Source organism: Artemia sp. Qi Xiang Cuo, chromosome 14 (genome assembly GCF_049724085.1).
Source record: "Artemia sp. Qi Xiang Cuo chromosome 14, ASM4972408v1, whole genome shotgun sequence".
In the NCBI taxonomy this organism is placed as follows: domain Eukaryota; kingdom Metazoa; phylum Arthropoda; class Branchiopoda; order Anostraca; family Artemiidae; genus Artemia; species Artemia sp. Qi Xiang Cuo.
The window spans coordinates 37,156,678-37,174,096 of record NC_142807.1 but is presented as its reverse complement, the minus strand read 5'-3'; the positions used below and the strand labels follow the sequence as shown (position 1 = coordinate 37,174,096).

At 34.0% G+C, this 17,419-nt stretch overlaps 2 protein-coding genes across 2 annotated transcripts in view; one reads left to right on the top strand and one right to left on the bottom strand.

The window, feature by feature from the left end:
* The window catches only part of LOC148944420 (uncharacterized), a 72,204-nt gene that overhangs the window by 38,728 nt on the left and 16,057 nt on the right, over positions 1–17,419 (top strand). Inside the window, exons 8-11 of the mRNA XM_089099731.1 lie at positions 1,269–1,453; positions 2,711–2,922; positions 8,630–8,819; positions 13,777–13,983. Coding sequence (XP_088955857.1) covers positions 1,269–1,453; positions 2,711–2,922; positions 8,630–8,819; positions 13,777–13,983 — 794 coding nt within the window. The remainder of the gene's footprint in view (positions 1–1,268; positions 1,454–2,710; positions 2,923–8,629; positions 8,820–13,776; positions 13,984–17,419) is intronic.
* Positions 3,181–17,419, bottom strand: part of LOC148944419 (mitochondrial S-adenosylmethionine carrier protein) — a 177,131-nt gene continuing 162,892 nt past the window's right edge. Inside the window, exon 7 of the transcript XR_016142803.1 lies at positions 3,181–3,246. The gene's annotated coding sequence lies outside the window, so the exon portion shown is untranslated. The remainder of the gene's footprint in view (positions 3,247–17,419) is intronic.

Genomic DNA, 17,419 nt, shown 5'->3' with positions numbered 1-17,419 from the left:
TATATTTGGAGGTTGACTAATATTAATTAATTCGTGATATTTTGTGAACTAATCCAGATATAAATAATTTGGATCAATATTTTCTCTACCTTAGTGTTTAATTTGGACATTGAATAAACTGAAGTTCAGATTTCTACGACATCCTTCAAGGATGAAGGATGACCTTAGTGTTTAATCTGGACGTTGAATAAACTGAAGTTCAGATTTTTACGACATCCTTTAAGGCTCTGCATCAAAATTAGGGCCTGATATGCCAATAGCCAACATTTTTTTTAGCTAAGATATTTTTGCGCAATTATGCCAATTGGGGAGTGGTCGTATACCCTCATAGATTTCTCCTCTCTAGATTCGAAAAATACTTTTTCAAATCTTTTCTAAATTTTTCATGTTTTCGTTAAAAATTGCCTTTTTGGGGAATTTCATCGAATAAACTAAAATGAAAAATAATAAAATTTCCCCCCTAGATTCTGAAAAATACATCCCCCTAATTTTTGTGAATTGACGCCACTGCTTTTTCTAGGATTGTGTCCGTTAAATTGCTTAAAACTTCTTGAATCATGTCTTAGTTTTTATCTTATAAATATTTTCCTCTTTGAAAATTAGCGCAATCAATTTTCTTCATTCTTTTCGCGAGTTTTTGCTCGTTTGTGTTTAATTGTTGTTTGTTGTTGTTTTCTGCCCTTTACAGCTGTTGGATTATATTTCGAATTTCTGTCTTATGATAAATTCTTTTCACACGATTGTGTTTGTGGTATATTGTGTGTCACTATAGTCATATTTGTGTATTTGCGTGTGTATACTGGGGTGTGTCATCACATATGTGGATATGCATGTGAAAAAATATTCGCAAACTGTTGGATGTTTTGCTTGTGACTATGATTAAGTGGCAGAAACATTCGTAGAACGAACGATATAGCCTGTCGGACGACACATATAAAAAAATGGATGTTGTGTTTACTCTTTCGTGAGAACAGGAGAAAAAATATTTTATCCCCTTCCTCAGACATAATATTTTAAGTTCCCTCTATCTCCCTATCTTTCAAAAAAAATTCTGAAAGTTTCAGTTTAATCCTCTCGTTCAAGAAAAAAAATACGAAAAAACACTCTTTTGTTGCTAGAAACCAACTGACAGAGTGTAAAACTTATCCTGAGATATATACGATTCCGGTAATATGATCATATCATTCTTCTCAGAGTAGGGAGTGGTTGAGTTTTACAGACGGTTACCGATTATATAAAGTAAGAAAAATCTTTTTTTTTAAATTTAGGCTTGTTGAAGATCCCGAAGCAAGAGAAAACGATCTATTGGAGCCGCTGAATCAAATAGATGAATTCGCTGAAAGTTTTCAGTTGTCTGAAGAAACATTGGCGGATGTCCTTAGAAAAAACAAATGCACTAAAATGCTTAACTTACTTGAAAAGGCTAACTTACTATCGAGGTTTGAGAGTAAAGGTGATATTTTTTGTTTTTAATGAACTTTTTTCGTGAAACTAATTCGTAGAAGAAACAAATGAAGGAGATGTAGGCCCTTTTATCGCTCACCGTTCATAAATTCATAAATTATCTCGTAGATTTGCTTAGGTTTTTAAGACATAAGTTTTCATAATTTTGGAGGTTGCGTAGATCTACATAGTAAAAAACATTAAAGGCTAAAACTTTCCAAAAGATCCTTCATCTATTATTTTACTCGACCACTTTTTCTAAGCGGCGTTATACTATCCAAATTTCTTAAGGTTTATATTCAAGCCATGGAAATACCTTTTTCCATGGTTTCAAGATGACTTAACAGTTCCTATTACGAATGATTTTTTGTTCTATTGTTTTATTTGATAAAATTTGTAACAAAAACCTCATATTATGCGACTTTGCTGGCTTTTATTTGTTTTCTAAGAGCAAAACGATCTTGAAAGGCACAGGCGATTCTAGGGTTGACGTTTACATCCAACATCAAGACATAAGAAGGGCGAAAAGAAGAGAGCAATAAAGAAAAGAGCGAAAGAGAGGCAGAGAAGCCGAAAAAATATTTAAATTTCTTAAAACTAACTAAATATTTCTTTTTTCTAATTTTCAGATATTATCAGTTGTGGATTTATTCCTTAATAAACAATCGTCTTAAGTTCCCGTAAACAGAAGGTGTTTCACGACTGATGCATAGGGTCTATAGCCAATGTATTAGAAAAATTGTTTGATTATTTTTCACTGTAATGGCGCAAAATTATTCTTTTTAAAACTGAAATGAATTACAAGCAAGATTTTGTATTTTACCATGAGGCAAGAATAGCAAAAAAAAACTGTGTTCTTGATGGAAATTAATATTAGATAGATAACGAAAGAAACATTGCTGAAATAGCGACTATCTAAGATGTGAATAAAACGAAAACAAATCCGAAATTGGGTACTTTGTCCGCATAGTATAACAATGGATGTAATCCGAAGAGTATAGTATATGTTTCATCAATGAGATCAGGTGGAAGACTGAGAAAATGTGTGGATTTTTTTCTCTCTCCCTCCTTCTGTCAACTATAAATCTTGTGTCAACTAAGTTAAGTACAAAATTTATAAAATTTAAGCCTTATAAGCTTTTCTGTAAGACTTTACCACAAATTATGCAAGGCTTGAAATTTTGTAACAAGAATTTGAATACAATTTATAAGATGGTTTGGCTTTTCTTACCCTGTGCTAATCTTTCCTTTTGTGTCGTTATTGCAGGACCGTATACGGTATTTGCTCCCAGTGATGAAGCATTTCAAAATCTGCCTAGCGAAAGAGTTGAAGAATTAAACCTACGACCAATGCTGCTGAGACGACTGCTCCTTTTCCACATTGTTACACAGGAAAACCAGCAAGACATTCAAGTGGGAAATGATGTTCTATTTGAGACAATGGAAGGATCCCCAATTAGGTTCAACATATACGATGGGGTACGCAAAAATCCTTTAAATACTAAATGATTATAGCAAGTCTCTTATGAAAATTCTGCACCTCCAAATATTAAAATCAAACACTTCTAAGTAAGTAAGTTTATTTATAACCCCCAATATAAAATAAATGCGGAGTAAAAAAAAATAAATAATATTATCCTCAAGGAAATAATAAGAAAAACACAACATAAATAACATAACAATATTTATAAATCTCTAATCTGGAAAAAAATAAGTGAGGGGTTCACTGGCACATATCTTCCTTGGAGTATTGGTCCTCAGGTCCTTAGCGATGTTGTCAAGCAGCACTAGAGGGTCGAGAGTCTAAAATGAGAAATAATCTTGTGATTTCTGTACCACCTTAGTAAATATACTTTTGTCACATTAGTGTTATATTTTTTCCGGAAAAGTGCTGTGAACCGTTCTGAGATGGGCGTCGTGAACAAAGGAAATTTAGGAATAGGGATTTTGCTTCTTTGGCGTGAAAAGCTTTGGGATTTAAAACTACTAGCAATATAGAAATCTTAAATTTGCAGACAAGGCTCCAGTAGTAATGATAATATTTTAAAAAATAGCATTCCATTGCAGGCCTCAGAGATATTTTTAACCAGATTCGATTAGAAGCTCTTAGAATTAGTTTTTTCCTTCTCTCTCATAACGAACATCATCATACCCCAAACGACAGGATACATTTGATGTTTTCGTTATTTTTCCCAGATACAAAATAAAGTTTTAACCATTTCGTTGGATTTTTTTTCAGCTACTTATAAATGTATAATGCGTAGCCAAATTGAATAATGATGGATACCAGGTGTAGCCCACAGCCCACAGCCCACAATACATTTTCTAAATAGGGAGGGCCTGATGTATTCCGTATGGGTCTAGGGCCAAACATTGTCAGCAAGAATACAAGTTTGGAAGAGCCTATTTGGGGGAGAAGTTCGAAAATGTAGAGAACACAAGTTTATTTACTGTCCAACACTTTTAAATTTTTGGAGGACAGGGTCCTTTGGGTCGTTCTCAGGGGAAACTCTTCGGCAGCTCATTAAAAAGTCGACAAAAGTAGTGCGTCAAGTTTAAAAAGCAATAATTAAATAGTCAACCAACTGTCATGGGCTTAGCTAGGGTTTTTCTAGGGAGTGAAGGCAGCTATCCAGGAAGGGGAGGGCAAATTCACTGTCTTGGCTATAACTTTGTTTCGCAATCACTTTTCCTGGTGTTTCTACAATGGCAATGCAGTTCGTGGGGGAGGGGGGGAGATGGCCTTTCTAACCCCCTTGAAGCTCCTGTTGATGAAAAAGCTAGCTCGTTCTTTGGAAGAGTGATACGATACAATCATTATATTAGTTTAGTATTAACCGAAAAAAAAATATTAAAAAAAGGGAACAATTTACCGTTTCATATACGGTTTTGACTATGGCCATGACTTTTCCAATGTATATTTTTGAGCTACAACTGTGTATTTCGAGCTACAGCTGGCCTGTCAAGGATAATAAGTAAGTACTAAAATGTTTTTTTTACTTCAATTATATTAAACGATGAATGGATGTATATTTTCTTAGAAAAATCTTTTATTCTAAACCTGATAAGCCTCTAACAAATACTTGCAATATGATTTATTGTATTTTATAGTTTTAGTTGTCGATTTCAACTTCTGAAAAGTTTTATCTAAATAAATCTTGGCTTTCCCCCTGTAAATTTTAGATTTCTAAACATGTTCTTTTTCCCCAGTAAGCTGTTCAGCTACTGCTGAATGTGATCGTGGCACAACCGATTCAAAGAATTGACTGTAGCCAGGATGGTAATCCTGACAGCTGTTAAAGTTAAATAAAATGTTTAAAGTTTACTTAACCTTTAGAAGATTTGTACAAGAGTTTTCTCAATAGCTGAATTATTATACCAAATTTTTTTAGTCAATTTAGTGTCTATGGGGTTGTAACTCCTGACTCGATTCTCTAAAAAGAAATGTTAGACTAGTCGTAATTTTGTTTTCTCTTTGATTATTTCAGTTTAACCACTCGTTGAATTGGGTTACTTACAAAACTTTACTATGAATTAGAGAAAATATGTTGAATCTAGATACAATCTTTCCAAAAACTAGGCTTAACGCAATCTTAGAAGCATAAAATCGAGTCTCCCTAAAGTCTAAAAAAAAGTAACGCGAACACTGAAAAAACCGTAACTGAGAAAGGCAGTTTTTTTTGGAAAATCGAAGTTTATTTAACGAATTCGGCACACTAAGCAATATAGATCTATAAATATTTATTTTAAAAAGCGCTATCATGAAGGCTCGAATTTGCGTTTGAAGGGCAAAAAATAAAAACAAGGCAAAACATCAAAAAAAGTTTAAAAACAACAATATACTTAAAACTGAAAGATTGAAGTAGAAACTAGAACCTGACTGTTAAAACTACATACCTTGATCACCGTAAAGATAAAATCTTGAGGGAAAAAAAAAAAAAAAAAAAAAAATCACTGATGAAGACATATCATTTCGCAACCGTAAAACTGCATGAACCCCCACGATATATGCAATCATTTTATGTTTACTGTTTTTGAAAATCTTATCAGCATTTCAATTGAGAAAAAAGAATAATAGCGCTGCCCAAATAATTTGTGCCTTCAGTGAAGCCCAATGACACTAGATTTTGCGGGAGTTAAAGCCCCACTGTTATCTATGGTAATTTCTGTTCTTTTTAGGTTCGTCTTCGTTAGTCAAGTTTGACTTTTCGTTTTTATCTTTATTTCTTATATGTGTTGACTCCTACTTGTTCTAAGCTTAGAAATTTGTCTTGGCTTCTTATTACCTCATTTCTTTCTATTGAAAACTTTATATGTGTATAAAATAAGGTACCAATGGCTTTATCCTTTTTAAAGGGATAAAACTTTTTTTTAAATGGTTGAACTTATTTTGGAGCCGCTGGGCATGTCTTTTGTCTTGAAATGCTGTGTTTTTAAGGTTTTATGTAGCTGGTAGTCAAGACTGTATCCGGGAGGAGAAGGCGGTGTCCGACCGGTAAACAAGTAACAAAAATGCATATAAACTAATGTTTGATTGCTTTTTAAAAGTTATTTTTTCGTGAACCCCCCCCCCCCCAAGAAAAATACCTCTCCCCTAAACAAAAAGCTTGGATACGACCTTGCTGGTAGAATACTTGATACAAGGATGTGCTAGAATTTCTTTCAAAATTTTGCAAAAAGAGTACGGCGACAAGAAGAGTTTTAAGATTGCACTCTAGAAGTAGACCAAAACCATCAAAACTAGTAAATATACTCCTTGGTTAAACAGAAAATATTTAAAAGATACAGAAAACAAAAATAAAGCTGAGTAGATTCTTAGCGACAAAATACCGGAAAAAATTTACAAACATGCCGCTAGTTTCTCTCTTTTTATTGCTTGTGCAGGTGCTGCGTCTCAAAAAGAACGTCGGATTTGAAAGGTCGTATCACGGATCAACTTTCGTCCACCAATCATACAGTGTGAATCCTTGTACGATCTGGTCCCGATGCAATTCAGCTTGCCTGCCTTATCACCGATAAGCTGTTGGTGGGAATTAGGGTATTTCGAGGGGTTTTTATGATTCTCGAATAATACAAAATGCAAGTCCTTCTATGATTACAGTTCAATCAGGGTGTTTCATAGATAAGAATGTGTGGAGGTGTCGGAGTCAGCATCAAAGCATCAAATGTTTCTTTTTTCTTGAGCGGTACACTAATTCACGAGTTTACAAAAACAAAACCCCGTAATATGTTGGAACTCAGACAAGAAATTCTCAGACAAGAGGTTTTCAGAAAAGTTGATTAAGTTTGGGATAATTATCAATTAATTATTTATTCATTTTCTGAATTCGATTTTGTATTCTTTTGCCAGTTTTAAGTTTGTTGTTGCTTTTTGTACTTTTCTTATGTTTTCATCCTATTTTTTTTTTCGCCTCTAAAGTTCGAATTCGGCTCTCCGGGGCTCGTTTTAACGATCTTTTGGAATAACTATCTTATCGTGTCAATAAACAGTTGTAGAGCTGAAAGGAATAAACTGGCTTTTCGTAGAATGTATTTTATTTTTCTTTCCCGCTTCATAATAATTGAAATTTAGGCCCTAAGAAGGTGCACGATATTTTTAATTAGCCCGAGTGCACAAAATGCGTGTTGTCAGTTTTTTTTTTCTTTTTTTTTATATAAGAGAAATTCCAATAAGATACTTCTGTTGTTTTTACTTCTATTCTGTTTTTACTCTTCAGTACATACGCCATTTATTCCTCAGATACGCTCTTCCCATAGGAATCAACTATTTTCTTGGTTTATTATTGCATTCTATTTATATGGTAATCACTCAGCAGAATTCCAATGGGATGCTCAAAACCGTGTTTGCATGTATTGTACAATATAGTAACAGGAATAAGTAGTAACATATGTATTCTCTTATTCTTACTCCAATTATTATAAGAATATCTCACTCATACACTCCTTATTCTTACTACTAATCTTCAGCCTAATTAACCTCGTACAATTTCCATCAAATAGACTTTAATCATCACAAAAATAGCAACATTTCAATTATCTATTGTGATTACTCTTGAATAGTGACAATTTTGCTCTGCATGTAGTCCAAATCATAGCATAAATATCATACAGTAAAGACAATTTGTTTCTGGCATGGGACACATCACAGAGCGCAAAGGGTAATTTCTCTTTGGATCTCAGCGCGCAATGACTATTGATAATTATTGATCATTGCTCACGCTCAAAGGTGGAGTCACAAATATAGGTGTGAGGTCAATGTGTCCAAAAATCTTAAATGGAGAAGAAAAGAATTTTCTTTACTGTATGATATTTATGCTGTGGTCTAAATACAGTTGGAAGCTGATAAGAGAGAAAACTCGATTTCATCTCTGAGAAAAAAAGGAAGCTATCTAGTCTTACCCAAGAAAAACGTAAAGAAAACTATACAAAGTTAAATAAACTAATTAGGTGTATATATTTTTTTACTCTTGATTTACTTTGCTTTACTTAGGGTGTCTAAACAACTGTTCTGAATAAAAGGGTGCAATAAGTATATTCGTACACATTTTATTTTTCATTAACCTCTGTTGTGCATAGTGAAAAATGAAAAAGAAATGAAAAAAAAAATGTAAAAAAAAAAAAATGATTTAAAACAAAAGAATATGCCTACTTCCGGAAAATTTTAGGTGGATCCAGATAAACCTGTACTAATTTAAATCTAAATATTGATGGAATTATTTTAATTTTTTTGAATCATCTACAGTACTCTAACTATTGGAAGAAATGTTTAATGTTTGAAACACATAGAAAATTGAACTAACACTTGAAAATTAAAAAGTAAGACAGAAAGAAAAATAAAATGTAACGCTCACATACAACGTTGCAACCACAGAAATAATGTGCTAAAATGAATAAAACACCTTTATGGAAGGATACGAATCACCGATAAGAAGAATTAGTAACGTTTTGTAGCAAAATGCAATTTTCAATTGAAGAAAAAAATTAGCCACAAAATATGAATGAAATACTACGAAAATTTGAACTAAATCCTGGGTTGAAAGTTGAGGAGTTAAAAAGTAATGCAAATGAATAACTGTTTCAACCGCACAAAGAATGCACCAAAATTGAATAAAATGGCAAAACGAAATTTACTATTGTAAAACAGATGTCAAGCATTATTCAACTAAACTGGAAACACCGATTTCAGGTTGTTTTGGTAAATGGCGTGAGAATTTCAAAGACTGACCTAGATTTTAAGAATGGTGTCGTCCATATTTTGGATCAGATTATCTTCCCTCCTCTGGGCAATGTGGCTGTAACCATGAAGGATAGAGACTTTGATGCCAAGAAATTTTTAGATGCATTTGATCTGCAAACCATCAACATCCTCGAAGGAGGTGAGCATTTTTGTATCCATTTTTCTGCATTTGAAATCATAGGCAGCTACTTGCCCCTGTAAAAATTACCCAGCAACTGAAACGTTGTTTTGACGCCCTATGCGCCACCAACGGCTCTGGAGGATCTTAATCTATTATCTTATCTCTTGCAGCCAGATACTGCATTCAGCATGGTTACCAAACTCTTTTGTTTTTATAGATGTTTCTCGTTTTATATGAATTTTGGGCAAAGACCTTTCTGAAATTAGACTATCTTAAACATAGCTGCTATTTTGTAACTATTTTAAAGTTTTTGCATAAATCTGTAGCGTTATTATCGACTACATCATTGATTGGATAATGGTGAATTCGCTGTGCACTAATGGGTTCGGTTTCTGTACTAAAGGATTTCTAGGTCAGACAGAATAATGACAATCCAATTGCTTTCACATACTTTGACTTCACAGATGATAAAGGTCTCTTTGGTAGTGTGTCTCTGGAACTTCGGAAAATTGTCAGTGATGTTTCTTGCACATTGAATTAAGCTGGTCTTATGATCAGCAAGCCCGGAACAATAAAAATAAATAAAAGTGATACAAAAAAAAAAAAAAAAAAAAAACTCCCCGAATGACCCAGATGTTGAACTGGAGGGTAGAGCCAACAATTTCCGAGAGGGGTTCTACTACCTCGGCTCCATCTGGGTTTCTAGACGATGGTGCAAAGACTGACGTTGCAGCGCTAATAAGAAAAATGTGACGTGAATGAACAAGTATGAATAAGTCCTTGGAGGAGGCAAGAGATCAGCATAAAACTAAGATGGACGTGAAAGAGGCAACAGTCTAATATATCCTGTGTTCCACCCGTGAAACCTAACGTCTAAAGACCAAAGAAAATCGATCCCTTAAAGCATTCTTCCCTCATTGCATGGGCCATATTCTACGCGCCAGTCGGTGGTCATCCTATTAGAAGAATTCTGTATCCTTTTCGTCCATGAGCCATAGGCAAAGATACTGATTAATGTTCGTGAATATCTTGGTATGGGCTGAAAATTATTCTTTCTCCAGAGATATGAAGCAGGGTTACTTCTCGAATGAGAATATGGCCCATTGCATGGGCTATATTCTACGCGCCAGTCGGTGGTCATCCTCTTAGAAGAATTCTGTATCCTTTTCGTCCATGAGCCATAGGCAAGGATCCAGATTAATGTTCGTGAATATCTTGGTATGGACTGAAAATCCTTCTTTCTCCAGAGATATGAGGCAGGATTACTTCTCGAATGAAAACAGGACTACTTGACAAAAAGTCTGGAAATAATGCTGAAAATCCTGTTCATCTTTCCCACTAGGTGACTGGTGCCTTTTGAATCATAAGAAAAACTTTATCAAAACTGAGCTATGCTCCTAGAAAGAAGGATACGGGAGGAGCAATATGGATAAGTTATTTCTTCAAGATATGGGCTGGCACGCTACGCATAAAAAAAAACATCTAATTTTTACGCTTTTTTAGAATTGTATATGTCAATAATGCGATCAATCTAAAATTATTGCCAAATATGTGTATTTTAAGGGAATGCTACGAATGGATTCGTTAAAATACTGATTTCCGAAACTGAATGGTTCTTAAAACAGAATCAATTAAGAGTTTCAACGGGTATAAGTCCTTTTATTTGATAGTAAAAAACAAATAAAAAATTTCTGGATATTTTGAAGACACAGTCAGTCTTCATCATCAGCACAAATACTAGAGTATTACAATTAACACAAAATATATTTATAGAGAAAAAAATATTATAACTTCCGAGTCATAGAATACTACCGGTCTATTGGCTTAGAAGGTTCATTAGCTGGGTTCATTCTAAGTCTTGAGTTCCTTAATCTTGATTAAATTTATATTGAAGTCTTAATAAAGTTGGCACAATCTTCTTCATTCTAAACGAAATGATTCTGAATTTATAGTTCCTTAATTCTTCTTAAATTAACGTTAAATTCTTAATGAAGTTGGCACAATCTTCTTCTTCCTCTGATTGTAAACGAAATGTTCTGAATTTATAGGTACAAATGTCTTTGGGTTTATCATCCCCATATATCCCCATATCGGTCCCATGGACTTATTCCTATTGAAACTCTTATTTATTTCGTCATAGAAAGGCAGCGCGCTCTTGAAAAAATTTAAAACATGATTTTTAGGCTTAGGAGGACAAATTACAAGTCAATGAACCCTTTACTGATACAAAACCCCAGTCTCAGCTGTAGCTTAAGCTAATAATAAGGCAAAACGTGTCTTAATCAAATTATAAGGAAACGCGTAGATATAAATTAGATTTCAAATAATCTCTTAGACAGTTAGCTATGATGCTCCAGTGCCCACTATATACGAAATATAAAAAGAAATAAAAAAACAGACAATAAACGCTTCATATACAAAAACGGCTGTAGCTCTCCTGTGAAGGGATTTCGAAGGTGGCGACCTTAATAGTGCACTTCCTTTCGATCTAAGGCCATTTTCCCCAGGTTACAGGCTCTTTTTCGCAACTCCAACAGATTTCTTTCCAGATTAACATTTTACTATTAAGATTTAGCGAAACAATATTTAACATTCCTAATTCAGTTATAAAAGTAAATTTTTCCTCGCTAGACAGTTTTTTTTTGAAAAATACGTTTTAAGCTTTTAGTGGTACAATCCCTTTATATGGGCCTCTCTAAGGAAGTTCAGCATTAAATGCCACAGTCAACCAGCAGACGCGCTTTGGAAAACTCGGAAAGACGTTTTTACAAGATGATTAAGACACCGCTCAGAGAAATACTTTGTCTAGCGTGGTTTTAATTGCGTATACGATATTAAACTGTGGTTTTTTGGCATTTAGATGGGGAAAAAGGTACCTAGGTTAGGTTACGTATTTAATATATGCAATGCTTTGCCCCCCACCCACCCCTAGTGTGCAAATATATAGCACAAATTTGTTCTAAACTATTATATAGTCATCCTATTTTATTTTATTTCATTAGCAATAACCCAACTTTAATTTTTAGAAAGGCCTATATAAAGAGATTGTACCCTCTTAGTTACTATGGGTCGTGGTTCACCCTTTACGAACCACGAGTCCATGTAATGTATTGCGCTAGTAACTGAACTACGTCGGCTGATGATCGAATTCAATCCATTTGTTCTTGTAGGACCATAATTGTGCAACTTACAGCCCTTTTCCCAAAGACTATTGAGAGTTATGTCATCACCAAAAGCATAGTTATTCAGCAAATATATTTGTTCACCAGACCTTATTCAGCAAATACATTTGTAATGTATTGCTTACTGTCTTTTGTATATCATTAAATTTATGTAAAATACAGTTTCTTTTCGGGTAGAAAGAAAAGACATTTCTTTTCGGGTAGTGCGGGTCGTTGTTCACTTTTTACTTGGTGGCAGCTACTGCTGCAATCTTGATCCCTATAAATTTTAATTTTAAAAAATATATGTAATGCATTTTGAATCTCAAAAACTGAAATATAACGGTTTTGATGACGAAAGGCTAATGTAAACAGCGATTCTTACTTCTTTTTGAAAAATTTGCCTTTTTTACTTGCGTCACTTTGAAAAACTGTGTACATTTCCGAGTCTATATATGTTTTAAGCTTTTAGTTACTATGGGCCGTGGTTCGCCCTTTACCAGTTTTCAGCTGTCGCTGCAACCGTGATAATATGGATAAGTTCACGAAAATTATAGTTTTCCAAAAATGAAATGTTTGATAATTGTTCTTTTGCGCTTTTTGCTGAACTCTAACTTAGTTTCAAATAAAAGTCTTAGATCAATTTATTTTACTATTTTTTTACCCATATATTTCCTATGGTTATTCTATATGAGCAAGTAATTTTGTGTCATGCTATAAAAAATTCAGAAAATTCAAAATGAAGCTGTCAAGCTTTTTTCATCTAAAATATTTATGACTCACAATATTATTGAATGTTACATTAAGAATCAACTTCTTAATATTTCAAAAACTAGAGATTATCAAGTTAGTATTTTTCACATGTAATTATCTTAGTCATATATTTCCATCTTTTTTCGAAAATATTTTTTCCCTTAGTAGTGATCTCCATAGTCACAGTACACGAGGAGCATCAAATCTAGTACATCAATTTAGAAAAACGACTTGAGCTTCTTTTGTAATACGAAATTTGGGTCCCTGCGTATGGGGGTATAGTACCGGTTGAGATACGAAATGCAAATCATCTGGTAACCTTCAAGGCCACAGCGAAAAGATTTTTCCTTGCAAAAGAATAGTAATTATGTGTGTGTTTCATGTAAGTAGGATAGTTGTTGTTTATTTGTGAATTGAGTATTATTGCCATGTAGAATAATATAAAATAGTGTTTTTAGAATATGTAGAATAGAAAACTCCCAACTGCTGCCAACAAGCCCTTAGAGGTTTTCTTGGTAGTAATAACAATAATTTTTTGTATGTATTTGCCAAATAAGATTATCTTGGATTACCTAGAACTTTTGAATGGTTTACATCTAGGAAACTTTAGTGTGTTGAAGAAAACTAAAAAAAAAACTTCGTAGCAGTACTTACGAAAAAGGATAAGATCCTATTTTTACTGCTAGTGAATATTTTAGAATAAGACATATTATTCCTTACATTCTTTAAGTCTTTTTGCTAGACATTTTTCGTAAGAAATAAGTGGCGTAGACCAATGATAGTCTTGGGGTTTTATCCTCCTCTGAATGAGGAAGGTTTAATCTTCCATATTATAACCTTTTGCCCCTTCTTGTCCAAGCTTCAAGTAGAAGGAAAAATTTTTTGACTAAAGCACCTCTTCTCTTTCTTTCATTTAATTTTGGATAATTTCTAGATAATTTCCAGGTGGTCCCTTTTAATACAGTAGATCACTTAGACCTTGCACTTTCTGATAACGTGTATTGCTAATTTTTATTCTTTTTTTAGTATGCACCATTTTTTATATATGCTTTGTTTCGTAGCTACACCTATAACTGTGATTGCTCCAATGGACTCTGCATTTGATGAAGCTAACGTGGCTTGGGATGATTTGTTAAAGAATTCAAGAGAAGTAAATAACATAATAAATGGCCATATTATACCAGGGGTACTATTTTCGGAGGCCTGTAAGAGTAAAAAAAGTCTCTTTACTATAAATGGAAGAATGGTTGTATGTGAATACCAAAATGGTAAGTGGAATTATTTTGAAACAACAAAATATTTATTTTTTGATTACAAGTTATATTTTAGTAACTAAAACGGAACATATTTTAGTGTTCAATAATGATATTTGAAACTTAGGCATCTAAAACAGCCAAGCTTATTTTCTAATTCAATCTTTAATTCTTTCTGAATGAGAAGTTACTAAGAATTAGACAACACTCATTTTGATCAAATTTCAATTAACCAGAAAAATCATCAAGATCAAACCCGCTTGACAATAAGGTCTAAAAAAACTAATTTTCTTTTTAATAGTGCTTTAATTTAATATTTGATGTGATTATTCCTGCTCTGTATTATATTGCTCTTTTCAGCTCTATCGGCTAAAGCTTTATGGTACGTTTACGCATACTGGATTATGTTGACCCTCTTAATTGCAAGTGGAACTAAATTTTAGCTGATTTTTCTTCTTTATAAAATACATTCTAAATATTACATAGATGTCATTTGGATAACAAATATCCGGTCATTATAGTGAAAAAAATAGACCGTTAGTCCATATCCTTGAGCCAACCGGATAAAGCCAATCAATCTACTGAGTAACTACGTCTAGACTTATAAAGAAAAATATTTAAAGAATCCTTGATTTCATCGACCAATAATAGCTTAAGGGTTGGGCACACGTAGCTGATTTTGGGAACTGATTTCCAAATCAGCGCCAATTTTAAAAGAAATCGGCGTCGATTTGAGCTTGAAAAATGTTCTAGTTTTCGGTGCCGATTTTCAAAATCAGCGCCGATTTTAATCATGATCATCACAAAAAATAGGGATACAAAGAAATAGTCAGCCAGAGATGTCTGTGGCGAAAGATCCCGCTACTGAGCTGAGAACTAAACTTAGAACTAAGCTGAGACAATCAAGCAACTATTAATAAACTCCAGTTGACATATTTGTGTCCATGATTTTTTGTTTCGAAAATCTCGCGAAATAAATTTTCCTTTCAACAAATTTTTCTTACCGCTATCGTTTGTCCACTAATGCTGAAATTGGTTCCTGAAATCAGGTACGTGTGCCCAGCCCTTTAAGTATAAATATGTCCTTCTATAAAAGTGCGTAACTTAGGGAAGACCAACCATAGAAGCGTTCAGACCATAGTTGTATCGTCAAGCCATAAGAGTCTCTTAGAAGACCGAAAAAGAAAAAGTCCATTCGAGCCTGTGGATCCCATGCAGGGACGGAACCAGAATTTTTTTTTAGGGGGGGGGCAAAATAGGTTTATCCTATAAAGGTGTGTTAGGAGCAAGTTTATTTAACGCAAACTTGCGTTAGTTAAGTAAATTACACTACTTTAGACTACGTTAGGGGGGCGTGCACCCCCTAGCCCTCCCCCTGGATCCGCCACTGATCCCATGAGACTGCCAGCTTCGTTTCCCACTGGTTCCTAAACAACAACTGGTTTTTCGTTTTTTCATTTCCTCGATTGAATAAAATTTCCAGTGTTAAAGTGTCCTCCTACAAAAATGAGCCTTTGTGAAATACTAGCTATCAAATTGCTGAGCTCACGAGTGTATTGTTGAACCATAAGCGGCTCTAAGAAGGCCAAAAAGAAAGTCTATTTGAGCCAATGGATCTAATGAGACTGGCAATTACAAAAAAAAAGAAGATGAAGGAGTCCCGTAATACTCGTGTGCCTGAGCTTACCCTTATAGCCATTTTAGTTATCACTATAACATACATCTCAATTTAATTTTACATAAATAGGTCACAATGGAAACTATGAGAGCTGACTAGCGGCTCTACGTTGTATTTAGGTCTGTTGATAAAGTGTTTCGGTTTTGACTCATCTTTGGGACCCAAATGTGTCCCATCAAAAAACACGAAAAAAGTACGAAACCTTGTCAAGTGACAGTTATAAGACATATTTTTCTTTTTTTTTCTCTTTTTTTTTACAGACTGAAGGACATGGACTCATTTTTGTGCCGAAGTATTGGGCAAACACTTTTAGTGTATCCCCTAACAAGTATAGAACTATAAACAAATGTTCTCATTTATATCAATTGAAAATAATTGTATTGCCAACTTTTTGGGGTCCCAAGTCCTTTTGGAATTTCCCCTTTTCACTCTCTGTTATTGGTCCTCGTCGTGTAGCAGTCACTGCGTTCTATTACAACAACGGATGGTGTCTTCTTCTTTATCAGGTTTATAACAGTTTTACAGAATCCTGAAGTTTAACCAAAAAAGTAATTCTCAAATATTTTCTTAAAACCTGTTTTTTTTTCTCTTTTCTGGACATCATTCGAAAAATAAATGGTATCTTAATTGAAAATTTTTGGAAAAATTTTTTGGCATAGAAGATAAAATGAAAAGAAAAAAAACTGTAAAATTGCTTAACCTCAAATTAGTTACTATTACGTTCTATCAGGATTGACTCTACTAAAATCAAACTGTTCTACCTCAAGATTCCTTGAAATGTAGCTATGCTGAGACCGAAACCATTACTGCTCGTCAAGGCCGTTTGGATTTTCCCAAACAAACATTATGTGAAGTAGAGTATGGAATACCAGAGATAAATTGGGAGACGAATAATGTCAAAGTGCCAATTCCGGCTGCAGAACCAGTTTCTGCACATTGTCGTACTAGATAAATATTTGAGGTGACCTTGAATTGATACTTTCTTTTCTGACAAGTGCTTAAACGCAAGCAGCCATAGAAAATTCAAAGGTTTGTCTAATAAACATATTTGTGAGAAAGTTGTATGGGATAAAATGTTCCTTCTCAATTGCTTAGAGATTATTTTTGACCTCAGTGACTTACTTTTGTAGCCTTCTTTTGATTACTCGCCATAAGTTTGGCAAGACGCTCCAGATTTGTTAATAAACTTTCACTCCAACTTACGTCACAAGAACATTACTGCTACTAATACAAATAACAGTTTAACAGGGAAAATCCTTTTATTAGACAGTGAAAACAATGACAAAATCTCTGGACATTTGAATCATATACACCGTCACCTATGTTGTATGTATGGGGATGATTTGACACACAAGTATATAAATATGATTGCGGTCACTGTGTATGTGACCGGAATATCTAAAGATTTTGTCAGTTTTCACTGACTAATAAAAGGATGTATCCCTATTAAACTGTTATTTTTACGTCATGGAAAGGCAGTGTGGTCTTCGAAAATACTTACTACTACTACTAACAACGCACTGTAGCACCAAGCCGCGTGAGGCAAACACAGCTACGCACACTTCTCTTCCGTCCCAGTCTATTCAAAGCCTCCCTTGTTTGCACCCTCCCAAGAAGTTCCTTTAAATCTTTCCTTACATTCACCAACACCAATTGAAGACGACCTGCTTTTCGTTTGGCCCTAAATGGTCGTAAGATCACTATGACAAGAAACCCCTAAACCGTTTTTCCATTTTGGATATAGGTCAGTCTCAATCAAAGCACATTTGGATG